A 25,775-nucleotide genomic window follows, 5' to 3' on the forward strand; every position below is an offset into this window, starting at 1 on the left:
GGCCAGGAATTTAGCTCAGCGACATAAGTGCCTGCCTGGCAAGTGCGAGGTCATGAGTTCTATCCCTGGTTATCTTCCCCCCCTCCAAAAAATTGGTATTTTTGGCTGGGTGTGGTGGCACACACCTATAATCCCAGTACTCAGGAGGCTGAAGCAAGAGAATAATCTTGAGCTAGAGGTCAGTTTATACTATAAGCAAGACTGTCGTCCAAAAACAAAAAATGGTATTTTTACCATTTTAATTTGCATTTATTTGATTACAAATGAAGCTGACAGTTTTCAAATGATGACTGCATCTTTTCTATACATTGTGTAATTTAACAAATATGTGTATGTACATGTTTGATTTTTTTTTTTTTTTTTTGGCAACCTTCACTTACCTTATCTAGAGAGGAATGTTTAAAAAATGAGACTTTTAGAAAGAGAATTTAATAAAGTAATCAAAAGGCCAGTGCTTTTGGAAAGTGTTTGTAGAGTGAGAGAGAAGGGAAGATAGCCAGGTGTGGTAACACACACCTGTAATCTCAGCACTTGGGCAGCTGAGATAAGAGGATCATTGCAAGTTTGAGACCAGCCTGGGCTACACAATGAACTCAAGGCCAGCCTGAATGGCATAGCAAAACCGTGTCTCAAAAAGACAAAAACAGGGCTGGAAATTACACATGCTCCTGCCTAGCAAGCATGTTCCCTTCACATACCCTGTGTCTTTTATGTTTTCCTCAAACTCTGGAAACTTTCAAAACACGTTCCATTTCTCTAGTTATCCATAGAAATCCTGTTTGTCCTTCAATATTTAATGGAGTTGGTTGTGAAAATTTTAAATTAATATAATTTTGCTTTATGTTATCTATTTTCATCCCAATGGATTCCAAACTGAACAGGTTTTATGTCTGTTGTTGGCAAACACGTAAAAGGGGAGAGCTAGTTGATCTATTAACCACAAAACATTGAATAAGAGTTGTGGAGCTCAATCATAGAGCACATATTTACTACCATGCACAAGACTTTGAGATTAATTCCTAGCACCAAAAACAAATAATAAACATTGTTGCACCCAGAAGTTATCTTCCCAAACATAAATGTATCAGGCTGTGATAATTATCATGACTGCTCTGGGAGAAAAAAAATCCCCTCTGGAGTTAGGGAACAATGTTCAGTGTAAGGACCAGAGCTCCCCGAAAGTGAACCACAGTCACTCACCAACAAGGTCCCGAACTACTCTGATAATAGTGGTTGGTTGAACTCATATTGGGGAAATTAGTCATGACAAGCTCCTCCAGGAGAACCAACAACTCAAAACAGCAACACGAGGGGCTGGGGATTTAGCTCAGCGGCATAAGCGCCTGCCTTGCAAGCAGGCAGTCGTGAGTTCGATCCCTGGTACCGATAAAAACAAAAAAGACAAAAAATAAAATAAAACACAGCAACACGTAGGAAAACCCACAACACCCAGCTCTTCTCATCTCTGTTTATGCTGGCAGCTTTCCTCAGGTGGGCCATCTACGCTCAGTACCATGCAGATTTAATTCAGCAGGTGTTGACCACCAGTTTTTAATCTATAACAGGGTATAAGAAATGGTAAACCCACTCCAGGCCTGGGAAAAACAAAGAAGGAAGGAAAAATATAGAAGGAGAGAGGTATGTAGGTCTCAATCGTGAGGACTGGAACAACAGAGAGATCCCAGGAGAGGGGCACAGTTCAGTTAGATTTCTGCAGGGAGCAAAGTAACTTTCTCCGTGTTGTATAGCCATAGGAGAAGTATGGATACAACATGTGATTGTTTAAAGACTGTACTTAGACCAACAATATGAAGTTAGCCAGATTTTTAAATTTGTTCAGAACTATCAAATATGAAATGTATCATCTATCTCTCCCATGATATATTTTGGTAATCTGGTTAGTTCAACCATTACTAAACTGAGTTGTTGATCTTACAGAATTGTTCTTATGCTACTTATTTTCTCACCCGATTTGTAAAGTTGAAGTTTTCTTTCTTTTTTTTAGGTTGAATGTAATTCTCGCCTCAACCCTATAAATACAACTTTGCTAAAGGTAATGTGTCTTTTTCCCTCATTGTAAACCCCCTGAGAGAACATTATAATGCTTCAAATTAATGTATTTTCTGTGATAGTTGCCCAGAATGAAGCAAAGCTCCACTGTATGCTTCTCATATTTTCTATCTTTTAATGCTTTTTTCTGAATATATTTTCATTGTAGAAAATTGAAAGATAGAAAATGTAAATAAAAAATAAAAACTTTTGCCAAGTGTGGTATATGCCTGTAATCCCAGCACTTACTTGGGAGGCAGAAGCAAGAGGATCACTATAAATTTGAGGCCAGCTGGGCTACGTAGTGAGTTCAAGGTCAGTGTGGACTGCACACTGAGACGGTCTCAAAAAAATTTTTTTAAACACAATTCTGCTAACCAAAGGTAACCTCTTATAAAATATTGATGTCTTGCTAGATGTGGTAGAACATATGTATTGTAATCCTAGCAGTTTAGTGCTACTCAAAATCTCAATGATGAAGTGCTTTCCCACCAGGTACCAGGTAATTTTCTTCTGCTTTTTTTTAAACCTGCGGTCTTCCCAGGTTGCCCAGGATGAGCTCAAACTTGTAATTCTCCTATCTCAGTCTCCTAGAATGCTGGGATCACAGGCTTGCACCACCACACTTGCCTCTCCCTCTGATCTATAAGATGCTCATATGTGTAGAAGCCAGATTAGTGGCACGCACATTAATCCTAGCTCTATGGGAGGCTGAGGTATGATGGTGGCAAGTTTGAGTCCAGCATAGGCACTTAGGAAGATACTATTAAAAAAATAAAGGGCTGGGTTGTAGCTCAGTGTGAAGGCCCTGGTTTCATTCCCAAGTATCAGTGGGGGAAAAGGAAAAGAAAAGCTCAGAGGTGGTGCTGGGGCTGTGGCTCTAGAGCACTTGCCTAGCATACTTGAGGTTTTGGGCTAGGGTCAATCCCCCGCACTCCAAAAAAAAAGATCAAAGGATATTTATAACTTCTATATCTGTTTTCCTTACATTTGTGCTGTAAGCATTTTCTCATGCCCTTAAAAACTTCTTAGGCAGTATTCAGTGTTACTGTGAGAATCAAAATAATAGATGGAAATTCTTTACATGCTGAATCCTGCTGTACTGGTAAGGAAGCTTCTAAAAACATTCTAGTAATAATAATGGTTGCATTTCCTTCTTTTAGAGCAAGCAGAGAGTAATCTTGTACCAAACTGCTAGGGCTGGTATCAAATTTCTTCCCATTCCAAGTAGACCCCAGGCAAGACTGCTAAACTAGTGTTGTCTCCATCTAGCTTTTTCCAGAGTGGCTACTACTGCCTACCTGAACTACTATAGATTTAAATGCTGATCTTTTGTTATTGCTTCTTAAAGACTTCTGCCTTCTTCCCTTTTCTCTTTGAAGTGTTCTTGAAAGGAGGCCTTGTCACCAAAACGGCCCATACTTTCTAGAAATATACCGTGAGGTTAATGCTATGAGGTGCTCAAAGTTAAAGTGTTCTGGGCTCCAGATGATTAATGGGCTCATTTAAAAATGTGAATAACAATATTGTGGTTTTACATTTTCACTACATAGATAGGGTTATTTCTGGTCAAATGTGTCCATCCACAATAACATGGAACAGAGTAGGTAGCTTCTGTGACTGATTGAACTGATTCTCAAACTACTTGATGGGTATGTCTTAGAAATAATTTCTCCTGATACTCTCATATGGGAACTGTTTTATGGTTCTAGACAGCCTTCTCCTCCTAAGTTTCATGAAAATACAGCCTTTGTACCTTTTTATTTATTTTGTATTTGTCAGGTTGGATGTTCGTTTTTCCTCTTTAGACTTTTCAGATGTTTGCTGTTAACCTAAAACTCCTATGCCTTCTGCGGCATTCCATTCTCCCAAAATAACGGTCCCCATTCAAAGAAAATCTTAATGCCAGTGAATTGAACCATGAGATTCATGCCCTTTCTGTAAAATACCAGTGAGGTAGGACACACTTATAATCCCAGCACTCTGGGAGGTTGCAAAAGGGGGATTGCTGAGAGTTCAAGGCTAGCCTAGGCTACATGGTGAGTTCTAGGCTAGCCTAGACTATATAGCAAGATTCTGGGTCTGGAAAAAACAAAAATAAAATGTCAGTTTGCCAGATGTGGTGATGCACACCTGCAGTCTCAGCTACTTGGGAAACTGAGGCAGGAAGAACACCAGTTTATACAACTTAGTGTGATCCTATCTCAAAATAAGAAAAGACTTCGGGATAGAATTTAGTCTTAGATTACTTAGGTAGCATGCAAGAAGCCCAGGTCAATCCCCAGCACTGGGAAAACAAAGAAGAAGAAAAAAAAAAAAAAAAGAAAGCAGCTAGCCTACAGGACACTCTCTGAACTTAAGAGTGTGCAAAATCTGTAAGGAGGATTTTGGGCTACTAGGTGGCCATCACATTCTAGAGACCAGTGCAGTCTGTACACCAGCACGCTATATCTCTAAAAACCTTTTAAAGATGCAAGTACCTAACTGGCCATTGTAGCACATACTTATAATACCAGCACCCTGGGAGGCTGAGATAAGGTTACATGTTTGAGCGTAGCCTGGGCAATTTAGCAAGATCTGGCCTCAAAATCTTTTTTAAAAGCCGGTGTTGGGCTAGGAATATAACTTAGCAGCACAGTACCTCCCTGGCAAGCTTAAGGTGATGAGTTCGATTCTGGGAATCCCAAACAAACAAAGTTGGACGTGGTGACACATGCCTATAATCCTAGCACTTAGAAGGCTGAGGCATGAGGAGGATTTCCATGAGTTCAAGACCATACTGAACTACATAGTGAGACCCTGTCTCAAAAAAGAAGTGAGAAAGATAGTAGATTAGCTACCTGAGGCTATAGCTTAGTGTAAAGTTCAGTCCCTAGTAATGGAGGAAAAAAAAAAGAGAGAGAGAAAGGGCCAGGGATATAACTCTGCAGCACAGTACCTGCCTGACAAGTGTGAGGACATGAGTTTGATCCCCAGTACCAAAAATAAAAAAGAGGGAGAGAAGCTCCTGAACCTTACCCTGAGACCTATTGAGTCAGAATCTCCTGGGCAGAAACTCAAGTGAGTAGTTTGGTTGATTCTTTTGGGATCACTGAGGACTAAACCTCATATATCTTTCACTCTTACCACTGAGCTACCTACTGAGCATCAATAACCCAAATTTTTTGGTTTCATAGTACTGACAAGTGAACCTGGAGCATCCTCAGCCCCCACCTTTTTTGTAACTTTGAAACAAGAGCTTGCTAAGTTGCTCAGAATGGGCTCCAACTTGGAATGTTTCTGCCCTGGTCCAGCTAAGAATCCCATTGTACATCCCATAAAGCTGACAGATAACCAGTGTACCAATCCTAATGGTACATGCCCATCCCAGCTGAGGGGGCTGAGACAGGAAAATCACACATTTTGAGGCCAGACTGGGCAACTTAGCAAGACATAGTCTTTAAATGGATAGGATAGAATAGGATGAGGACCAGGCCCAAATAGGCTTGGGATATAGCTCAGTGGTAGAGTGCTTGCCCAGTATGTGCAAATCCCTGTGTTCCATCCCTAGCACCCAATAAACAAAACACAATGTAAAGGCTAATGAGGAAGAAAACAACCCCACCAAATCAGAGAGACTAGTGACTGATCAGGAGAGCTGGCAGAACCAGCATCAGCTCCTGGTTCATTTTAGAGTAAGGACAGTGAGCTGAAAGGGATTTAGAAACCATGAAGCACTGAGAAGTTAGGTCATACTGTTTGAGAACTTTGCAAGTAACATTCTTCAGGTGGAGGCAAAGCCTGCAAGTAACATTCTTCAGGTGAAGGCAAAGCCAAAGTTGAAAGTAGTGGCTAACTTTCCTTTTTTTTTTTTTTTTTTAACTTTTTTATCGGTACCAGGGATCGAACTCACGACTGCATGCTTGCAAGGCAGGTGCTTATTGCCGCTGAGCTAAATCCCCAGCCCCCTAACTTTTCTTTTTATCCTGACAAAAACCCCTGCCGTGGACCTGCAAGCCAGGCGTGATACTTTGTGAATGAATAAGCACTGAAGAGTAATTTCAGACTTCTATCCAAAATTATTGTTAGCATCTAAGTCTTTATACAGAATGCACTGAGGAAATGTAAACTTGGATATGATGAAATGTTAAGGAATCTAAAAATCATGGCCTAGTTGGAATGTTCTAAGCATTTCCCCTTAAGGACAAGTCTTGGCTGACTTACATATTTTTCCTCTCCTAGATGGCAGACTGTGGGGGACTGCCCCAAGTAGTTCAGGTAAGAAGTTTAAAAAAAAAAGGTCATTCAATTCTCCTCTCTGCCTATCCGAAAGATTAATGCCTTCTTATCTTGTTTCCCCAGCCTGGGAAGCTCACCGAGGCCTTCAAGTACTTTTTGCAGGGAATGGGCTACAGTGAGTAGTACACAACTTTCTGTCTAGAAAAATTTTATGTGTGAGGGAATCTGTATAACAGGAGCAGTTTAACTTATGGGATGCCACAGCTCTCAGGGCCCAGCCTCTGTGCCAGCCAGCCTGAAGTCAAAACCCAAATGTTTTTTAGGCACTGTGTACTTTTAACCTGACAGGTAAGTTCTGTTATCTGACCCAATTCGGAAAAAGAAACGAAGGCTCAAAGAGGCTGAGCACATTTACCAGAGTCACAATTAAGCTGCAGAGCCATGATTCATACCTTGGCCTCTGACTCTAGAGCGCACATTTTTAATCATTAAGGCTTCGGCTGTCTTAGCCGTGAATTGGAAGGTATGATTTGCATTCCAGTTTATTATGGAGACTGAAAAAGAAAAAGGTGGTGTTCTTAGTGAAATCTGTTCACAGGAGATGAACTTGCAGAATATTTCATAGTAGGTCCAAGGATATGTCCATGCTGTATGCCACTGTCCTGGTCTCGTGTATTGTGAGACCCTCAAGCTTTTTCATTTGTCACAAAAAACTCTCACTGGCTCCATTCTTAGAGTTTTAAGAAGAAAAATCGTTTCACCCAAGTACAGAGCTCTTTACCCAGCAGGGTGATTTTCCTGTCTTGGGTATCAGTGTGAATGATGGCCACTGGTGAGCTGACTAGGCAGCATCCTGGGCAGCTGGGCCCTGGGTAGAGCCCTGTACCTGCCAGGCAGACCATGTGTGTCTTGTCTAGAGTGGCTGTGTCGTCCCCATCTGTGAGCCACTACCAGCCGAGCCCACACCCACAGCCTTCTGGCTCACTGGGAGGAGCAGAAGTCCCCTTAGAGCCTGTTCACCACCCTTTTTACAAAACCACTGATCTTGCAGCCCATTTCTGATCCAAAGCAGGGTAGCTGTGCAGAGTGGAGGGGAAAACAGTTGTCTCTGTCTAGATGAGAGAAATGATATTCAGTATGATACAAAAGCCTCACCTCACCTCCTCTGGAACCTTAAAATAAGATTTCATCCCTCACTTAGGGATATTCTGTTAGTGTCTACTAGGCAGCCAAGGTTGCCACTGGGCACTCTTGGGTCACTAACCTGCCTTTTCCTGTGTCCATCCTGCTTCCAGTCCCGTATGTGCAGCTCAGTCACCTCAGCACCGAGTCAGGTATCTTCCTCTGTGCTGGCCCCACCCGCCTCCCAGCCATGCTCTTCTGGTTGCACTGGCTGTCTGCAGCATGTCCGCGGTTTTCCTGTGCAGTGAGAGCCCGATAGAACGTGGCTCATTGTGCTCCAAAAGGTTTAGCCTACAGGTTCAGCTCTGGTTCCCCAGGAGAAAGAAAGGACCAGGTTGTAATACTTAGGCCTCCTCTCATCATCCTAAGTTCAGGCTCATGGCAGCAGCTGAAATTTGATAGACAGGCTCCCTCTCCCACCACCTGATCCTTGAGGTAATCCTGACATGGGAATCAAAGGGCAGCCTCGACTATGAGTAGAAATGTTAACCTGAAGAACTCCGGAGTAGTGGCTGGAACCTCAGGATAAGCAAGAGGTTATGCCAGGTAAGACAGTGTGCCAGCCAAGCTGGAAGGCACTTCAGTGGCAGAACAGTCTGGGTTAAGCACCCCCAGAGGTCTTCCCTTCCAGGCAACTCATGCTTCAGCCCTGTATAGAGAACAGCTTCAGGCCTGCCTGCCTTCCCTTCTACCCATACCTTCCAACTCCTCCCCAGACAGCATGGGTACCCTGTGGACGCGGATGGTAGTCTTGTTGTATCGGGCTTGCACTGTGTTTGTGAAATGTTTTCATACTTGTGTGGTTTGTCTTTCTTTTTTGTTGTTGTTTTAGTCCTGCATGCACTGAAGGTTTTGGTTACCTATGTGGGTTCCCAAAGCCTCCTTCCTTATCACTATATGAATGGCGTGGGTACAGCTAAAGAGGCTGTACTCCAGACTCAGGGCTTCCCCTTATGCTGTAGACTAGAAACAGCTGAGATTCCAACCATAGCTGGAGGATTACAGCAACCTGTATATAGTCACTCACTGAAAGCAAATATTGCAAAATGGGGATGGCTGTGTCTTGTTGTGGGTGTTATCTTAAGTGGTTTGGGAAATCCAAAAATAAAGCTTTTGGTAAAACATGTAGCTGAGCTTGATCAAGGCTCCACTTCTAGTGCTGTTGGTTCTTTGTTACAGTACCATCTGCCGGCATGACGCGGCTCGCCAGATCACGAACCCACTCAACCTCAAGTAGCATTGGCTCTGGAGAAAGTCCCTTCAGCCGGTCTGTCACCAGCAATCATTCAGATGGAACTCAAGAGTCCTGTGAGTCCCCTGATGCCCTGGACAGACATCAGACCATGGAGGTGTCCTGCTAAGCAGATGCTCCTCCCGGACCATGCAAGTCCATCCTCCTTCAGACTACCACTCCATACCACATTTCACCTGTAAACTGGCCTTCACTGTCTTTAACTCATGCATGGCCACTGAACCTTTCTCTAGTAGCCTGGATTTATCATTCTCTGCCCATCCACCCCTTTTTTGTATATACCGAGAACCACATCCATGCCATTACTGTAACATTCCAACATCTTTAATTGATCTAATTTCCATATCTTCTCTTGCCAGCTTTTTTCTGTGCTCCCTCAACTATGTATCTGATAAGATTCTTTGATCCTCAGCTCTGTGTGTGCGAGCACGTGTGTCTGTGTTTGTGTGTGCATAGTTCTGTAATTTTAGACATGCTTTCTTGTAGTGCTTCAGCAAAAAAGAAAAGGGAATTTTTTGTTTTGCATTCTCAATGATATTTTTTAAGGGAAAGGTACAGAACATATATCTAGATGAGATAGGCCACTAGATTCTCTTTTGGTTCCAAATTGGTCAACAAGATTTACAGAATGATTTCTAGAAAGAGCAACTCTGAGGAATGTAGAAAACTGTAATACTGTTTGGACTGTTAATTGATTCTGACCAGTAGCAAAAGGGTTGGCTTTTATGTAGGAGTAGGCGAGGGCACCAGCTACTGCCTTCTTTCCAGATGGCTTCACATAGCCTCTTCTATAATTAAACGGGAGGAATATAGCCTGTTGGAAGCTCATGAACAATGAAGTTCTGACACACATAAAGTTTTCTCTAAAGGAGCTACTTGATTACTAGAACCTCTTAGCATGAGAAGTAGAAAACAAAATGCCAGGCCTCCACTCTGCAGAGCAAAACTGCTGTCACTACCATTTGATAACTACTTTCCAGACAGGCACACATCTGCCAGAGGAGCCTCTCAGGTGTGTGATGGAGAGGGTTCTCTATCTCCTGATCTCAAAAAAAGGGAGAAGTATAGCTCAAAAACTGTGTCACTGGTGAGGAAATGCATGGGAGGAGTGGAACAACCATTGACAGTATCATGTTGAGTCTTGATTTCAGTAGACTTAAAGATCAATTGAATAGATAACTGATTTTGAGAAACAGTCTTAATTCTATAAACTCCGACTTATAAGAAGGAAGGGGCCAAGTTGTAAGGACAGCCTTGTCCAGGTAAAATTATTTTCTGCCCCTGTCCGCTGTGAGGGGCTCCAGGCCCTCCAGAGTGTACCACTGGGCAGAGAGGAAAGAACCATGGAGAGCAGCTGCCACACAGCAGGACCCCAGCCATGGCACATCTAGCTGTAAGCTCAGGGTTACACTGTTCCCAGTCTTGGGAGAAGATTTTCAGATACATTGTTTTGCTTTCTGCTAAGATAAGGAATTGTCACTCTGTCAGAGTATGACTTTTTACAGATTATTAAATAAAGCTGTATATGTCTCATTGTTATTTGACTGCTGGTGTTATTTCTCTGAAGCCACTTTTTGGGGTGTGAGACAAGGACTGAGTTACTATATGCTGGTTCTTTTTTTTTTTCATTTGTGGTTTTTTGAAGGCTTTTTTTTTTTTTTGCATCAGCTCTCACTACATAGTGTAGGCTGACCTTGGACTCATGGCAAGTCTCCTGCCTTAGCTTCCCAAGTATTGGGATTACAGACATGTACCACTATGCCTAGTGTTGGACCCCGGTTCTGTGCTGTGTATTTTCCTATTTGTGATCACCTATCTTACTCAGTGACATTGTCTATTTGTAGGTGCAGAAAGAGATTTCAGGATAACCTGCCCAAAATTGTACAGCTAATGAGTTCAGACTGATTCTTGGTCAGTCTGACATGTCCATGTTCCCTCCAATCAAAGCTCATGCAGAGCTGGGCACAGTGGCACACACCTATGATACCAGCACTCTAGGAGTCTAAGACAGGAGAATCTTGAGTTAGAACCCAGAACAATTTAGAGACTTAACAAGACCTCTGTCTCAAAATAAAAAACTGAAAAAGGCTGGAAATAAAGCTCAGTGTGAAGACCCTGGGTTCAATCACCAATTTAAATTTTTTTCTTTAAAAATGAATCATATAAAAAAAAGCATCATGTAGAGGCTCCACAGCTATGACAAGTTAATAAATTATATATGGTAAAAAGAAAACAGGAATCATGTAGGGGCCGGGGATGTAGCTCAGCAGCATAAGTGCTTGCCTGGCATGCTCAAGAGCCTGAGTTCAATTTCTGGTACAAAAAAAAAAAAAAGAAATCATGTGAAACCTGACAGCACTGTTGATGAAGAAGAAGCTGAGCCCTGGGAATGGTGTTCAACATCTCAGCTCCACTATCTTATGTGGAGTTGCCAATTTCTGCCTGCTGAATAATAACCTGCAGTCACTTTTCTGGGTTCCTCCCACTGGCTATATTTGTACCTATGAAGAATAGTGTTTAAAAAAATATAGTGTGAACAGCCAGGAATTTTGCTCAGTGGTGCAACGCCTGCCTGAGGCCCTGAGTTCAATTCCTGTACCTCTCCCCCAAATAATAATGTGAAGAGGCCATCATCACCAGTCAGCTTTGATGATTCAGGGGCCTCTGCTACCATGAGTAGATCTGGGTTGCTGTGTCCCTGGCAGGTTCGTGTGAAATGTTGTGGCCCTGCTTGTTGTGGTAGCAGACATGAAGTAAAAGCATGTAACAGGAACAGTTACCATGCTGAGCACCTGATATACGGAGTACCACGGCTGGAGTTGATAGGATGCCATGGTTGCTCTTAAAACTTACAGGGCTTCTGGCCCTTTCAGCCACCCCCGTATGCTTTCCCCTTTGCTTGCGTTTGGAAATGGTCCTCAGATGACTGTGCTAACTGGTTCTTCCCTCATCCCTCTTCAGACTTAAATTTCATTTTCTCCCATTCAGTACTCCCCCAAAAAACATGGCTCCTTTGTGGGAAGCAAGGAGGTAAATTAAGCCAGGTGTGGTGGCGCATGCATGTAGTTCTGGCACACAGGAAGCTGAGGCAAGAGGGTCACTATGAGTTCAAGGCCAGCCTGAACTACATAGAGAGACCTTGCCTCAAAAAAAAAGAAAAGTTGACTAAATAAGTGATTATATAAAACTTTGGTTTTGTAGGCAGAAAACACCTCAGAAACATGTTTTGATTTTTTTCTTTTTTTGGTGCCAGAAATCAAACTCACAGCATCACATTTGTCAGATAGGCACTGTGCTGCTGAGCCTTGATTTGATTTGGTTTGGTTCAGTTAGGTTTGGTTTTTTAAGACAGGGTCTTGGGGCTGGGGATTTAGCTCAGCGGCATAAGCGCCTGCCTTGCAAGCAGGCAGTCGTGAGTTCGATCCCTCGTACCAATAAAAACAAACAAAAAAAAAAGACGGTCTTGTCTGTAATTTAGGCTGGCCTTATACTCAAGTGATCCTCCTGCCTCAGCATCCCAAGTACTGCGAATACAAGTGTATACTACCATGCCAAGTTTAGGAAATCTGAGTGATTTAACCAAAGTTACCTCACTTGAAAAAGTAGTTTGCATGCCTGGGACTTAGCTCAGCAACATAAGCGCCTACCTAGCAAGTTCAGGGTCATGAGTTTGCAATTCTTTTTTTTTATGCACTTTAAATACACATAATGATAATGTTCACCATAGGGAGTTTGTACCTATAAGTTTCCAGTTCTTTAAAAATCAGTTTATAACCAGGGATGGCGGCACACACATGTAACCCCAGCTCTTGGGACTGGTCTCTTAGCTGAGGCTGAGGTGTAAAGAGCACTGTTAGTTCAAAACCAGCCTAGGCTATATAGTGAATTCAAGGCCAGCCTAAATTACATCGTGAAACCAGTCTCAAAAAAAAAAAAAAAAAAAAACCAGTGCACTTTTATATTTTATTAATCTTTTTTTTTTTTTTTTTTTTGAGTGCCAACGACAGATCAGACCCTTACACAGTTCCCAGTCTTGGGAGAAGAGCACCTTATTGACCCATTGAAATGCCTATTCCAATTTTATGTCTGCAGAAACAGCACCAGAGTTAATTTACAAGTGGTCACAAAACTAATAATTTTATAAGGGGAACAGTTTGATCTGCTACATTCTATACTTTTGTGAGTGCATTGTCCCATAACAACCAGCTCTCTAACACTGCACAGTTAGGTGTCCTCCCATTGAATTACAAACTTCGCATGAATTAGTGCAGACCCCACAGGCTAAGAGACCAGTCCCTCAAAACTGCCCGTACACACACTTCAGACAGCAGTTGAAAGTAGTGGATCCCCAAGTCACCTGCACTTCTGTCCCACATGGTTACAGATTGGGGGTTCCCACACCCCCCTGCTTAGGTGTGATAATTTGCTGTGATAGCTTTAGAACTCCAAAACACATTTATCAGTTTCCTAGAAAGACTATAGATGGACAGCTAGATAAGGGGTACACCCAATGAGCTCTGAAAGGGTTCCAAGCACAGGAGCTGCTCTGCCCTGGAGGTAGAGTACACCACCCTTAGCACATGACCCTGTTTGATCTAAAACTCTGAACCCCTAGGGGGCTGGGGATTTAGCTCAGAGGCATAAGTGCCTACCTTGCAAGCAGGCAGTCGTCAGTCGTGAGTTCGATCCCCAGTACCGATAAAAAGGAAAAGGACAAAAAATAAAACTCTGAACCCCTTAGGGGTTTTTAGGGAGGCTTTTCCAAGCAAATGTAGCTGATAAGTCTCTAGCTCCTCTCCCCTCTCACCTTGAGGGATGGGGCTGAAAGTGCTAAGCTTTGGTCTTTCTGATGGCCAACCTGCATCCAGAGCCCACTGAGAATTGCCTCATGAGAGTAAAAGACTTTCCTATCACCCAGGAGATACCAAAGGACTTAGGTGCTCTATGTCAGAAACTGGATCAAAGACCAAATACTAGACCAAAATATGCTTCTAGCACCCCTGTTGGTTAGGAAATCACAGGTTTTAGGAACTCTGGCCTGGAGCCAAGGTAGGAGAACAAATTTGTTTTTGTTTTATGGTACTGGCAATTGAACTCGGGGGGTTCACACTGGGTATTCTGGCCCCTTGTTTTTTTATTTTGAGACAGGTTGTCGCTAAGTTGGCCAGGCTGGGCTCAAACTTGTGATCCTCATTATTCAGCTACCCAGAGGGTCTAATACATATTTCTTATACATTCCCAGTGGCAAAGTTGGATTTCAAATCTTCTAATTCTTAGGTGCCTCCTTAAGTGGAAAAGAAGTTATATGGTAGGATTATTTTCTTTTTTCTGAGGATTGAACCCAGGACCTCAAGCATACTAAGACCGTGCTCTGCCACTGAGTTATACACCAGACCCTATGGTAGAATTCTTTCAAGAACAGCCAGGCATAGTGGCACATCCCTGTAATCCCAGCACTCAGGAGACAAGAGTATCACCATGAGTTTGAGGCCAGCATGAACCACAGAGAAAGACCTTGTCTCAAAAGGTAGAGAGGGCTAGGGTGTAGCTCAGCACTACAGCACCTGCCTGGCAAGCACAAGGTCTTGAGTTTGATTCCTGGCATACACACACACACACACACACACACACACACACACACACACACAAAACACCAAAGAGGTTCATTCCCTACTTTCTAACTCATTCATGGACTTCACCTAAAGACCAGTCTTTAAAATCTGGCCCTCACATGAGGTGGGCATCAAGAGTTGTCTGAGGCAGGAGTGGGAGTGCTGGGCCATATTTAGTCCCTCTAGTAACCTGATAAACTTCCTGGGGGAGGATGCATCATCACTCTGGTGCCTTCAGCGCTGCGTGCCCTGTTCCTTCAAAGTCACACTGTCCCCAGGAGCAAAGAGGAGGCATAAGGGATGGTGGACACAGAAGAGCAAGAAGAGCTCTAGTTGGCAAGTGACCAGCAAGGCTGGAGAGTCTGAGTTAGATTCAGGAGAGTTTTAGTGCAGTGGACCATTTTGTGTTAAAGAGCAGCCATCCCCAAATCAGAGTAGACAGCAGATAAAACTATTACAACAAATTTTTGAGACAGGCTCTCGCCCTGTAGTCCAGGTTTGTCCTAAACTCACTATGAAGCCCAGCCTGTCTTTGAACTCATGGCAATCCTCCTGCCTCAGTCTCCCAAGTGCTGGGATTACAGGTGTGCACCACCACAACTGGCTACAATTGTAAATTTTAATGAACCACAGACTGCAGTTCTGTCAGATTCCCTGTCCCAGACCAGTGATTCTCAAGCTTGGGTGTGCAACAGAACCGCTTGGCATGCTTATGAAAACATTCCTGGGCCCCTACCTTCTAGTATTTCTGATTCAGTTTATCTGAGATGCAGTGTGAGGATTTGTATGTCTAACAAATTCCCGTTATTGTTGGTGAGGCTGCTGGCATGAGGATCGTACTTTGAGAACCACTGCCCATATTTTTGTTCTTTTGTGCTACATATTGAACCCTGGGCCTCTACTAATGAGGTATACATCAACCCTACACCCAGACCTTTATATCCAAAGTGTAGTCTCCATAAAAGCAACATGGCATGGCTGGGGAGTTTAGAAATGGAGAGTTTGCACTTAGTATGGTGGTGCATGCCTATAAATGCACAGCACTTAAGAGACTGAGGCAGGAAGATTGCTGAGAGCTTGAGGCCATCCTGGGTTACATAGCCAGACCCTGTCTCAAAAAAGAAAAAAAAAAAAAAGAAATGGAGAATCTTGAGTTCCATTCTAGATCTATTGAGTCAGAATGTTTAGTTTCACAAGATCCCAGGTAGTTCCTATGCAAGAAGGCAGTGCTTCCCAAACATGCCAAAAGAGTCTCCCCAAGTTTAGGTTGCTAGGCTTCCCCTGTGGGAACTTAGATTCAGGTGTCAGAAAACCTTAGAAATCACTAAAATTCACTCTCTCCTGGCTGGTTGTGGTGGTGCATGTCTGGAATCCCAGCACTCCGGAGGTTGAGGCAGGAGGGTTGCCATGAGTTGAAGACCAGCCTGAGCTACCTAGTGAGTTCAAGATCAGCCTGAACTACAAAACAAGACTGTCTCAAAAACAAAACAAACAAAATGTATCTGTCTTGGTTACTTTTCTCTCCTTGCTGGGACAAAACACAGGACACTCAAAATGAAGGAAGGAAAGGTTTATTTAGCTCACTGTGGAGGTTTCAGTCCATAATCAACTGACTCCAAGGCAGGGTGGCATGGCACTGGGGCAACACTTCCAAAGCAGCAGCCAGAGCAAAATGGGGGAACAAGCCTCTTCTCTTCCTTTATATTGTATACAGACTACCCCTCGCACCAGGTTAGGTGTAGCACTCACAAAATCTCTGTGCCCTCTTGCACAGCATGAGGATATTTACAAAGTACCCTTCTGAGTCAGTTAAACTTCTAAACTTCTCAAGTTGACAGTATATCAACCATAACAATATCTCTGGTGATTACTATGGTTAGGGTCTCCAGGGGAACTCTTGTTCATATCCCTTGGTTGTGTTCCGGGGAGCAGACCAAGCCACAAAAACCAGAACCACCTCCTCCAGGATCAGCATGAGATAGCAGCTGCTCCCCTCAGAAACAGGAACTTGGGCAAGGTGGCTCCTCGGTCCTCTGTGATGCCGTCAGAGGAAGCGGGTGGTTGTAAGAACCACAGAGTTTATAGATGAAGCCAGCACTCTAAGAACCTGCGCCTGCGTGTCTGATAGCTCAGAGCCCTGACCCTTCTTGTCTGGCTGGCGGTACTGGGGAGGGCCGTCCAGTCCAAGACTACTGAGGAGCACACAGGGCTTCTGTCCTGAGGCCAGCGTACAAACTGCCAACCACAGACAGATGCTGAGCTTCCCAAGCCGACTCCAAGAACCTCTCTGAAGATCCTCCAGAAGGCCCTAACTGAAGCATGCGTTTTAGCTGAGTGTCGTCCCCAAGCCTCTGAGTACGAGACGCTGGTAAGTACACTTGCTTCTATTTTCTGAGGAACTTGGGATAGGGGAGAAGTGGTCCTCTCCAAGGATGCGGGTGGGCTTTCTGTATAGGTCATAGTATTGTCTCTGATGACACTGTCAGCTATGGTCTATCATTCTCTCAAAAGGGTGAGATTCAGTTGAAAGAGTTCCCTGGAGCCATGGGTAGTTTTCAGTTCCAATAAATACATAGTAAAAGAGAGAGACTTCCAAACTTTAGCTCAGTCCTTTCAGCTCAACTCTTACCCTAAACACTGGAAATGACCTTCACAGAAGAGCAGATAATAGTCCTTGCTCTGTGCTCACAAAGCAGCTGCCGGCATACAAGTTCCTCGTGGCCCTTGGACCTTGCTTCTGAAATAGGGTTCAGGTGAGATAGTAAAAAAAAAAACCAAGTCCTGCACAGTGGCTCAAGCGTATAATCCCAGCTACTCAGGAAACTGAGACAAGAGGACCACAAATCCAAGGCCAGCATGGGCTACATAGTGAGACCCTGTCTCAAAATAAATGATCAGGGCTGGAATGTAGCTCAATGGTGGTGCCCTGTATCTCAAAAAGGGGGAAAAAATACCATTCTGGGTAGTGTGCTGATCTCAGCTGCTTTTTACTAACTTTCCTACCACCCACTTGTCCAGGTCCCCTAGAAAGGACGTGGCACATAGTAAATTGCTGATCCATGTGTGGTTAATGGTGAGATTTTCTTGTAAGTGGGGCAGCCCTACCGTTCCTGCTAGGCCTGCCCGGCAGCTGCCTGATCTCCATGTTGCCCTAGAGGCTTCCCGGCCTTCATCTTAGTGGGTGAAGAAAGCCACAGAGTACGAGAGAGGCCCCAGCATGAGTGCAGCTCCCCTCTCTCCCTGGTCACCGCCCTGGCCCACCTGCAAGCCTGAGTTTGCTGCAGTTGATGACTGTGGTCTTGCCCGAGGAGAAAGGAAACAGCCTCCTGACACCTGCTCTGTATCAGGCTTAGTGAATTCTCCCCCACAACCCTGTGAAGTCAGGGTGCAATCTCCAGTTCACACCCTCAAGTAGAGCTGGGATAATCACCCATGCTGCCCAAGGCAGATGGAAAAGTAGGCATGTAGTCTACCTCGTACACAGGAAAGGCTACGGCACAGCAGACTATTGATGACCTGAGCTGGGTGCCCCAGCAGTGAGGGAACACAGTTGTCAAAAGCAGCAGCAGCACCTCACAGAGCACGGCTGCCAAATCCCAAAAGGCTGAGCTGGAAGTGGCTGTGGAGAACCATTTTGTGAATAACAGCCCCATTTTATGTAAACGAGCCCCTGTCCCTGGGAATACTGAACTCCCCATGGGGTGGCAACTGCCAACAGGTATTGTTCTTCCAAGTGATGACATGGGGCTGGAGAACAAGAGGGCAGGGGCCTGGCACCTGAGGTAGGGTGTGCCAGCCTCTTGGAGGCTGTGGAAGTCATCACATGAAACTGACGGACATGGGAAGTGTCAGCCAGGTAGTGAGGGGCTCAAAGGCAAGGAAGGAGCCAGTGTGCTACCCCACCATGCTGAGTTCTCCCCCACCCCGTAAAGCCCTTGGCAGGCACCTGGCACAGAGCAGAACTCCACAGACACCAGCGAAATGGAATCCCTCTGGAAAGAAGGAAGCCATCTGAGAAGTACAGAACTCACCCCACTCCCTCAACACTGTGATAGAGTGTTTGAACCATGTAGAAACCTGGGGCTTTAGATGGTTGTGCAGATGAGACCCTGTAAAAGAGCTGATGATCTGTCCACTCATTACCAAGTGTGAGGGCCCTCAGTGGAGTTTCCTAAATGCTAAACAAAGGGCTGCTGGGCACTGAGATGATGGCAGATTAAGCCAACACTGGAATAAACGAGTGAGTGAGTGTGCGTAGTTACCACGGGAAGGAATGCAACAGGGAGTGAGAGAACAGGGAGGCTCCCAGGGGGTGGGTCGCTGAGAAGAGGCAGTCAGCAAAGAAAGGACATGTGGGTCCAGGCAGGCAGCTGTTTGCCTTTTTCTGGGGCATTTCCTCCGAGATACGTACTGGGGGAAAGAGGCACCAAGAGGGGAACTGACCCAACGGCCGGGCCCCCAAGGCCTTGCAAGTCATCACTGTGTCGTGCAGCCTCCCACCAACAACTCACTCTGTCCCGTGTCACCGATAACTGTGTTCTGGGTCACCTCTGCTTGTTGTGACACCAGTCCCAAGCCCCTGCCATCCCTCTTGCCCACCTCTGACCCTAGGTGAATCTGGACTGAGACCCTCCTGGCATGGTCCTCTGCTATCCAGTGGGGAAAGAGAGGCTCAGAGTGGGGCTGGGAAGCTCAGTGGCATAAGTGCCTGCTTGGCAAGTGTGAGGTTGTGAGTTCAATCCCTGGTACCAAGGAAAAAAAAAAAAAAAAAAGTATTTGGCTGGGGATTTAGCTCAGTGCATAAGCACCTGCCTTGCAAGCAGGCGGTCATGAGTTCGATCCCCGGTACCAATAAATAAATAAATAAAGTTTAATTAAAAAAAAGGTTTTAAAAAAAAAGAAGAGCTCAGGGTGAGGGAAAAGGGAAGTAAAAAGAATTAAGATGCGTTATGTTATATACATGTACCAACCACCCAAGATGGATGTGATCATTATTTACTGCAAATTTGTACTAATACAAATAAAAATTTTAAAATAAAACAAAGATCTCAGGTCAGAGAAATGGCTAAATGGGCCACAGGAGTTTAAGGGAAGATCAGCAAAGACAGGATTCTAGGAAAATTTCCTGAAGGGTGGATCTAGGCAGACCACCCTCTAGATGTACACAGGCCAAGATCCAGAAACAAGGAATCAAGCAACACAGGAAAGATGGGATGCAGCAACACATGTCTGTGATCCCAAAAGTTTAAAAGGCTGAGACACAGGGGCTGGGGATTTAGCTCAGCGGCATAAGTGTCTGCCTTGCAAGTAGGCAGTCGTGAGTTCGATCCCTGGTACCAATAAAAAGACAAAAAAAAAAAAAAAAAAAGGCTGAGACAGATCACAAGTTTGAGCCTAGCCTGTGCTGAATTGTGAGATCCTGTCTCAAAATAAAAAATAAAAAGAACTGGGGATGTAGCTCAGTGCAGAGGCCATGTGTTCAGTCCCCTACAAATCCCTCTTTAAAAAAAAAAAAGAGAGAGAGAGAGAAAAAACAGTGTCGGTGTCCAGTTTGCAAGAAAGAAGACTGTCCTAAAGGAAGGGTCATTCTCCTGTGTCCTTGAGGTGATCAATCAGGCCAAGCTGAAGAGTGACAGTTGTCTAGAAAGCACAGGCTCATCTTCATGCTAGCATCTCTTTCAGATTTGTCTCAGCAATGCGCTTCTGAGAGTTCTGTAGAGGAATCATGGGAAGTCTGCCCAGCAGAAGGAAAATGCTGCCAAGCCCAAGTGTGAGTCCCAGTGTCCAAGGCCAGGAACCTGGGCCCTTGCAAGCAGGTAGGTCCATCCCATGAGGCTGCAGGTACCAGTCTTCACCCCTCTCTGACCAGGTATCAGTGAGTCCCTAACATATACCAGACCCTTCCCAGTGAGCCATTCATGCAGGATCCCTGCTCCTGAGGAGTTTATAATAGTAGAAGAATATCAGCCAAATAGATGAGAAAATAGGAGGGGCTAGAGTTAATAGCTGAGTGGTAGCTTTCTCCTAGTGTGTGCAAAGCCCTGGACTCAATCCCCAGCACCACAAAAACACAAAGCAACAAAAACCCACTTCCTCAGTCACATTAGCCCCATTCAAATGTTCAGTAACCACATAGAGCTAGTGGCTATTTTATTGGACACCACAGAATTGTAGAACTTTCCATCACTGTAGAAAATTATCCTGGGTTTAAACCAGAGCCTTGTTTTTATTTTTATTTTGGTTTGATTTTTTGACACAGGTTCTCAACATGTTATCCTCCTGCCTCAGCCTCCCAAGTGTGGGTATTATAGGTATACACTACCACACCAACATTAGGGCTCTCTTTAATAGTGAAACACACACACACACAGAGTGCATACACTGAGCCTTTAACCAGTTTTCTGAGATAGCCCTAACCAAAAATTCCCTGTTTTACCTGGTGAGGTGCTGCATACCTGCAATCCCAGCACTTGGCAAACTGAGGCAGAGGATTGCCATGAGTTTGAGGCCAGCCTGGCCAACATAATGAGTTCAAGGCCAGTCTGCACTACATAGTGAGATCTTGTCTCAAAAAAAAAAATCCTATTTTTTAGGACAATTAGAATCCTAGAAATTCTAATATTTTTATGTCAAAACTGTGGTTCCTACTCTTTCTTATTCCTCAAAAGAGTCTACACCTGTAATCACATCACTTAGGAGACTGAGGAAGGAGAATCACTGTGAGTTTAAAGGCCAGCCTGGGCTACACAGTGAGTTTAAGGCCAGTCTGAACTGAGACAGTGAAATCCTGTCTCAAAAAGACCAAAACAAAACAAAAAAATCCAGTCTAAAAAAGTTTTTTTTTCAAATTATATCTTGATTCAGGATTTGGCTAATGTATTGTTCTTCAGCTCTAGGGTATAAGAGGAATTGGTTTATTATAAGAACTTGGCTCTTATGAGTATAGGGCCTATTGAAGTCTGCCCACAGGCTGAGTCCCTGGGTGTGAGTCACCATTATATGGATCCAGTGACAACCTGCAGACAGAATTTCTTCTTCCTCAAAGGACTTCAGTCTTCTCCTAAGGCCTTCAACTGATTGGATAAGGCTGCCTTCCTTAAGCTACCAGTTTAAGGGGTAATCTCATCTAAAATGATAACTTTATGGTATTTTGACTGATGTATGACCAAATATTATCTGAGTACTGTGGCTAAGCCATGGTGACCATAACATCGTAGATAACAAGATTTTCTCCAAACCAAGCAGCACTTGTAGGAAGAGGACACGGGCAATTAAACTGCACTACAGACCACACCCAGATGGCTGGATGTATGGATCCAAGGCCAGAGTGTCCCCAGCCTGAATATTCTCCTACAGTGTCAGGGGTTCCTGCCTTGTCCTCTTCCCAAGCCCCTTATTTCTCTAATACCAGTTTCCCTCAGGACCCTTAGGCCCGTGTTGACACTTGTAGTAAGTAGGTGGCCCCTTGCAGTCCCCACATCTTACACTGAAAGGTCCTGCAAAAAAAGAGACTGGGAAACCACACAGACCTCCACCTTGGTTTCCTCTGACTCTAGCCACAGCCAGCAGTCCTGGGGCTGCTCTGAGTCATGCACAGTGCAGCTGAAGGCGGGCCTCCCAGGGCGGCTCTGCCTTCACTCAGCAGGAGTACCATTGTAGGGCAGCCCTCTCCAGGAGCCAGCTGTACTTCAGCCACGCTGCCAGACTCAGCCTACTGAGGTTCCACCATGTGCCGCGCCATATGGTAGGGCCTAGGGACACAGAATAGATAAAACAGGCACAGTCCCTTTTTCAGGGACTCTCAAGCCCCATAGATAGGCGCTAAACCAACAGTCAACGCCAGTGTGTTAGCTGTGGTGACTGTGTTTATAGGGGCTAAGGGTGCAAAGGGGGAGGTCTGGTAGGTGTTTCATGCAGGGTGAAGATGAGCCAGTCAGGTGGAGTGGGCAAGACCAGGACTTTAGGAGGGAAAGGGGCCTTTCCAGGCCTCTTTGTCTCACCATTACTAGAAAGTGGCCTCAGAAAGACTTGCATCGTTTATTCAAGCATCAGGCATTTTCCTGGGTGGTGGCCTGGCCTGCACTGGACTGCAAAGAGGGCTAGGAGAAGGAAAGCATCTGGGTTCTAGGGAGCCCCTAACTCCCCCACCATGCTTGTCCAGGTATTTCTGCTCATGTCCAGGCAATGTGTGGGAACAGGGTTCTTTTTCCAATCAGTCTCACTCTCCATCCACAGCAGACCCTTCAGCCTCTACCCTGGCTCCTTGTCTGTCATCTGCTTCCCCTCTCCCACTCCTGGGGTCCCAGCTCCATCTCGAGGGCATCCCAGGGCACTCTGAGATCTTGGTTCCTTTGGGAGCACCTAGGAGACCAATGAACTTTTCAGAGTGACTGTGACTGTTTCTTTGTGTCTTTTCTTTTCTTTTCTTTTCTTTTTTTTTTTTGTACAAGGGATCAAACTGACAACCTTGGGCTTGCCAAGCAGGCACTTACACCACTGAGCTAAATCCTCAGCCCATCCCTGACTGTTTCTGGTAGCTTGATACATTCTTATGCTAACCAGTCTCTCTTTTAGGGATCCTTCTGGAGAAGCTCAGGAGGAAGGACAGGGAGGGTGGGGTGTGGGCAAAGTACTATTCAGCAGCCACTGAAGGCAGGCTTCAGCTAAGGGGACAACTTATGGGACTGGGCAGGCTGATTTCTGAGGTAGATGGGAAAGCAAGTCCTGAACTGCCAGACCTGCTGGCCACCTGATCTGCACCACAGAATTGGGTCTCATAGTCGCCACATCCTCAGGACTGCTCCCAGGGCAGCTCAGGGCTTAGGCTCTCTTAGTGCCCTAGCTTCCCACACTGAGTGCCCTGTCAGGGCCTCAGGACTACAGTACCCTGAGGGGGTGACTAGAGACAACTACCCCGGGGTGGTGGTGAGGGCTGGGAAAGATGCATAAGGACCCAGGCAGGGACTGACAGTGCTTGATGGCAGAGTGAAGGTGGGCCCGTGATCGGCCACACACGGGGGACAACTGCTCTGGGCCAGGACTAAAACAAGAGCCTTCTTCAGGGGCAGCACAGACCTCCAGCCACTGTCCTGGACAGAGGCCATGGGAAAGCCACTCCACCCACTGCACAGTACTCGAGAGTTACAAAGCCCATCACATCCATGATTTCACAGGCCTCTCTAGGAGTCTAGAAAGGAAACCCATTGAGGTATAACGAGAAAACCCAGGCCAGGAGAGAGGGGAGCACGTTAGCTAGCTGAGAAGGTCAGCCCTGCAGTCTTTCTCTCCTGTCCCAACAGCACATGCTTGGGTGGGATTTCCCAGGGGCTCCATATCACCAGGTCCCAGGGCCAGCCGTTCCCCTTTCTGAGCTTCCTTTCCCACTCTTCTAGGCTGCTACAAACCCAATGATACTCAAAAACTGAGTTCAGGTCCAAACTGAACCCTGCTCAGAGCCATAGTTTTGTTTTTGTTTTTGTTTTTATTCTATGTTGTTAAAGATGGAACTCAGAGCCTCCCAAATGCTAGGATAACCCTCTACCACTGAGCTGAAGCCCCAGACCTATAGGTTTTGAGTCTCCATGCAGCAGAATCCTTTCCTCAAAGTCTCTGTGAAGGCCAGGCATGGTGACACACACCTGTAATGCCAGCACTTGGAAGGCTGACACAGGAGGATCACTGTGAGTTTGAGGCTAGCCTGAGGTATATAAGTGAGGTCAAAGGCAGCCAAGGCAGCCTGGATTACAAAGTGAGATCCTGTCTCAAAAAGTGAAAACACTACCCCCCGCCAAGAAAAATCAAACTGTGAAAAGTTGTACATAAAAAGGAGTCACATCCAGGGATAAAGCTCAACAGCATAAGCTCCTGTCTGGCAAGTGCAAGGTTCTCAGTTTGACCCCCGGTTCAAAAATAAATAAATAGGGTCACAGTTAGGACTTTCAGGAGGGGAAGGAGCCCTTCCAGGACCCTTTGGTCCACCATTATTGGAAAGTGACCTCAGTAAAACTTCCATTCCTCTTGCCACATGAACTTGAGGCCTCCACAGGAACCCCACAAGCTTTCTGGTTGCCCTAGGCTCTGTAGAGCCTGCCGGAAGAGCTTCCAGTGCCAGGATGATCTCCCTCTGGGATCCCCATGGGAAGGGGAGTGAGGGGAGGCAGACTGCACTAGACTTCATCTCTGGAGCAAAGGCTGGCCACAAAGGTGACTATCTCTGTCCCTTCATCTAGAGAGGTGCAAGGCCACAGCTGTGGCCCTGGGCGGTTTCCCTGCAGGCGGCCACACTGAGCTGTCTCTGAGACTGGGAGAACCATTGACCATCATCTCTGAGTAAGTGCCGGCATCTGAAGATGCACTAATGGGAAAGGGGTCTCAGCAGAAAAGCACAAGGTGTTTGCTGAAGTACACACAGGACTGTGGCCCCGTGGTGGGTTTCAGGCAGCTCAGCACAGCTACAGGGAGAGGAAGTGAGATTAGGCCATCTGCACTCCCTGGCCAGGAGGAATGGCTGGAGCAAGGAGGCCTGGGAAACAGGTGATTGCCAATTCCAGCCTGAGGGAATCCTTGTGAACTCCAAGGGCACAGTTCCCAGGGCCTTGACTCTTCTGACAGAGGTGCCTTTCTGCTTCTTCTCTCCAGGGATGGAGACTGGTGGACGGTGCTGTCACAAGTCTCAGGCAGAGAGTACAGAGTCCCTAGCGTGCATGTGGCCAAAATCTTCCACGGGTGAGTGCCCCCCAGGCCTGCCTTGTGCACCTTCCTGTTTGTTCTTCCCACAAGCATTCTCCATTATACTTTGACCAGTACTGAGAAAAGCTGGGGAATAAGGAGAATCAGGCTTGGCCCTGCCCTTCAGAGACACAGATGACAATCAATTCTAGTGCAGATTGTCCCCCACAGAAGGTGTTTACAAAGGCCCCACAAAGGAGATGTCCTGGTCTGAGTTTGGAGGGTGGCCCGGATCTAGTGAAGAACTTTAGGAGGGACATGCAGGAGACAGGCACAGTCTGTGTAGTATCTTTAGGGAAGAAAACATGAGAGGTGAAAGCTTGAGAAGGTGGATGGACAGAGATACTGGGGAGATAGCAGTACTGGGATCACTCTAAAGGCCCCTTGGGAATGAGGTCTCAGCAAAAAAACTGAGGCTGACCCCATGAGGTCATCTTCCTGGGTTCCTAGAGCCCCAAGGCCAAGGGATCAGGGTATAGACTGCAAGGGAGGGAAGGCCACAGATAGCAGGAGCCAGATCCTAATAAAGTCCCACCTTGCCTCCAGGCTGACCCTGTCCCTTTGCATTGCTCCCCTAGGTGGCTGTATGAGGGCCTGAGCCGGGAGAAAGCTGAGGAACTGCTATTGCTGCCCGGAAACCCTGGAGGGGCCTTCCTCGTCCGGGAGAGCCAGAGCAGGAGAGGTGGGTGAGCCCGGCCAGCCCAGGCCTTCCTGTCAGGGTGGCCTCAGCAGAG

General features: G+C 45.6%; 2 protein-coding genes across 6 annotated transcripts in view; both read left to right on the forward strand.

Moving 5' to 3' along the window:
- Ndrg3 (NDRG family member 3) overlaps positions 1-10,240 on the forward strand; it is a 71,360-nt gene extending 61,120 nt beyond the window's left edge. For 2 of the 4 annotated variants that reach the window (XM_003467636.5, XM_063248399.1), the window contains 5 exons: positions 2,006-2,053; positions 6,271-6,306; positions 6,391-6,442; positions 7,563-7,601; positions 8,629-10,240. In XM_003467636.5, coding sequence (XP_003467684.1) covers positions 2,006-2,053; positions 6,271-6,306; positions 6,391-6,442; positions 7,563-7,601; positions 8,629-8,810 — 357 coding nt within the window. In that variant the 3' untranslated portion in view covers positions 8,811-10,240. The remainder of the gene's footprint in view (positions 1-2,005; positions 2,054-6,270; positions 6,307-6,390; positions 6,443-7,562; positions 7,602-8,628) is intronic. The other 2 variants (XM_005002762.4, XM_063248400.1) reach the window with 1 other exon arrangement.
- A 6,053-nt stretch (positions 10,241-16,293) lies between these two features.
- The window catches only part of Sla2 (Src like adaptor 2), a 28,795-nt gene continuing 19,313 nt past the window's right edge, over positions 16,294-25,775 (forward strand). The window contains exons 1-5 of one of the 2 annotated variants that reach the window (XM_063248403.1): positions 16,294-16,681; positions 19,984-20,129; positions 24,543-24,642; positions 24,952-25,038; positions 25,620-25,723. In XM_063248403.1, coding sequence (XP_063104473.1) covers positions 20,039-20,129; positions 24,543-24,642; positions 24,952-25,038; positions 25,620-25,723 — 382 coding nt within the window. In that variant the 5' untranslated portion in view covers positions 16,294-16,681; positions 19,984-20,038. The remainder of the gene's footprint in view (positions 16,682-19,983; positions 20,130-24,542; positions 24,643-24,951; positions 25,039-25,619; positions 25,724-25,775) is intronic. The other variant, XM_003467742.5, reaches the window with a different exon arrangement.

This window comes from Cavia porcellus, unplaced genomic scaffold (assembly GCF_034190915.1).
Source record: "Cavia porcellus strain 051 isolate PalLab524CR breed Dunkin Hartley unplaced genomic scaffold, mCavPor4.1 scaffold_5, whole genome shotgun sequence".
NCBI lineage: Eukaryota > Metazoa > Chordata > Mammalia > Rodentia > Caviidae > Cavia > Cavia porcellus.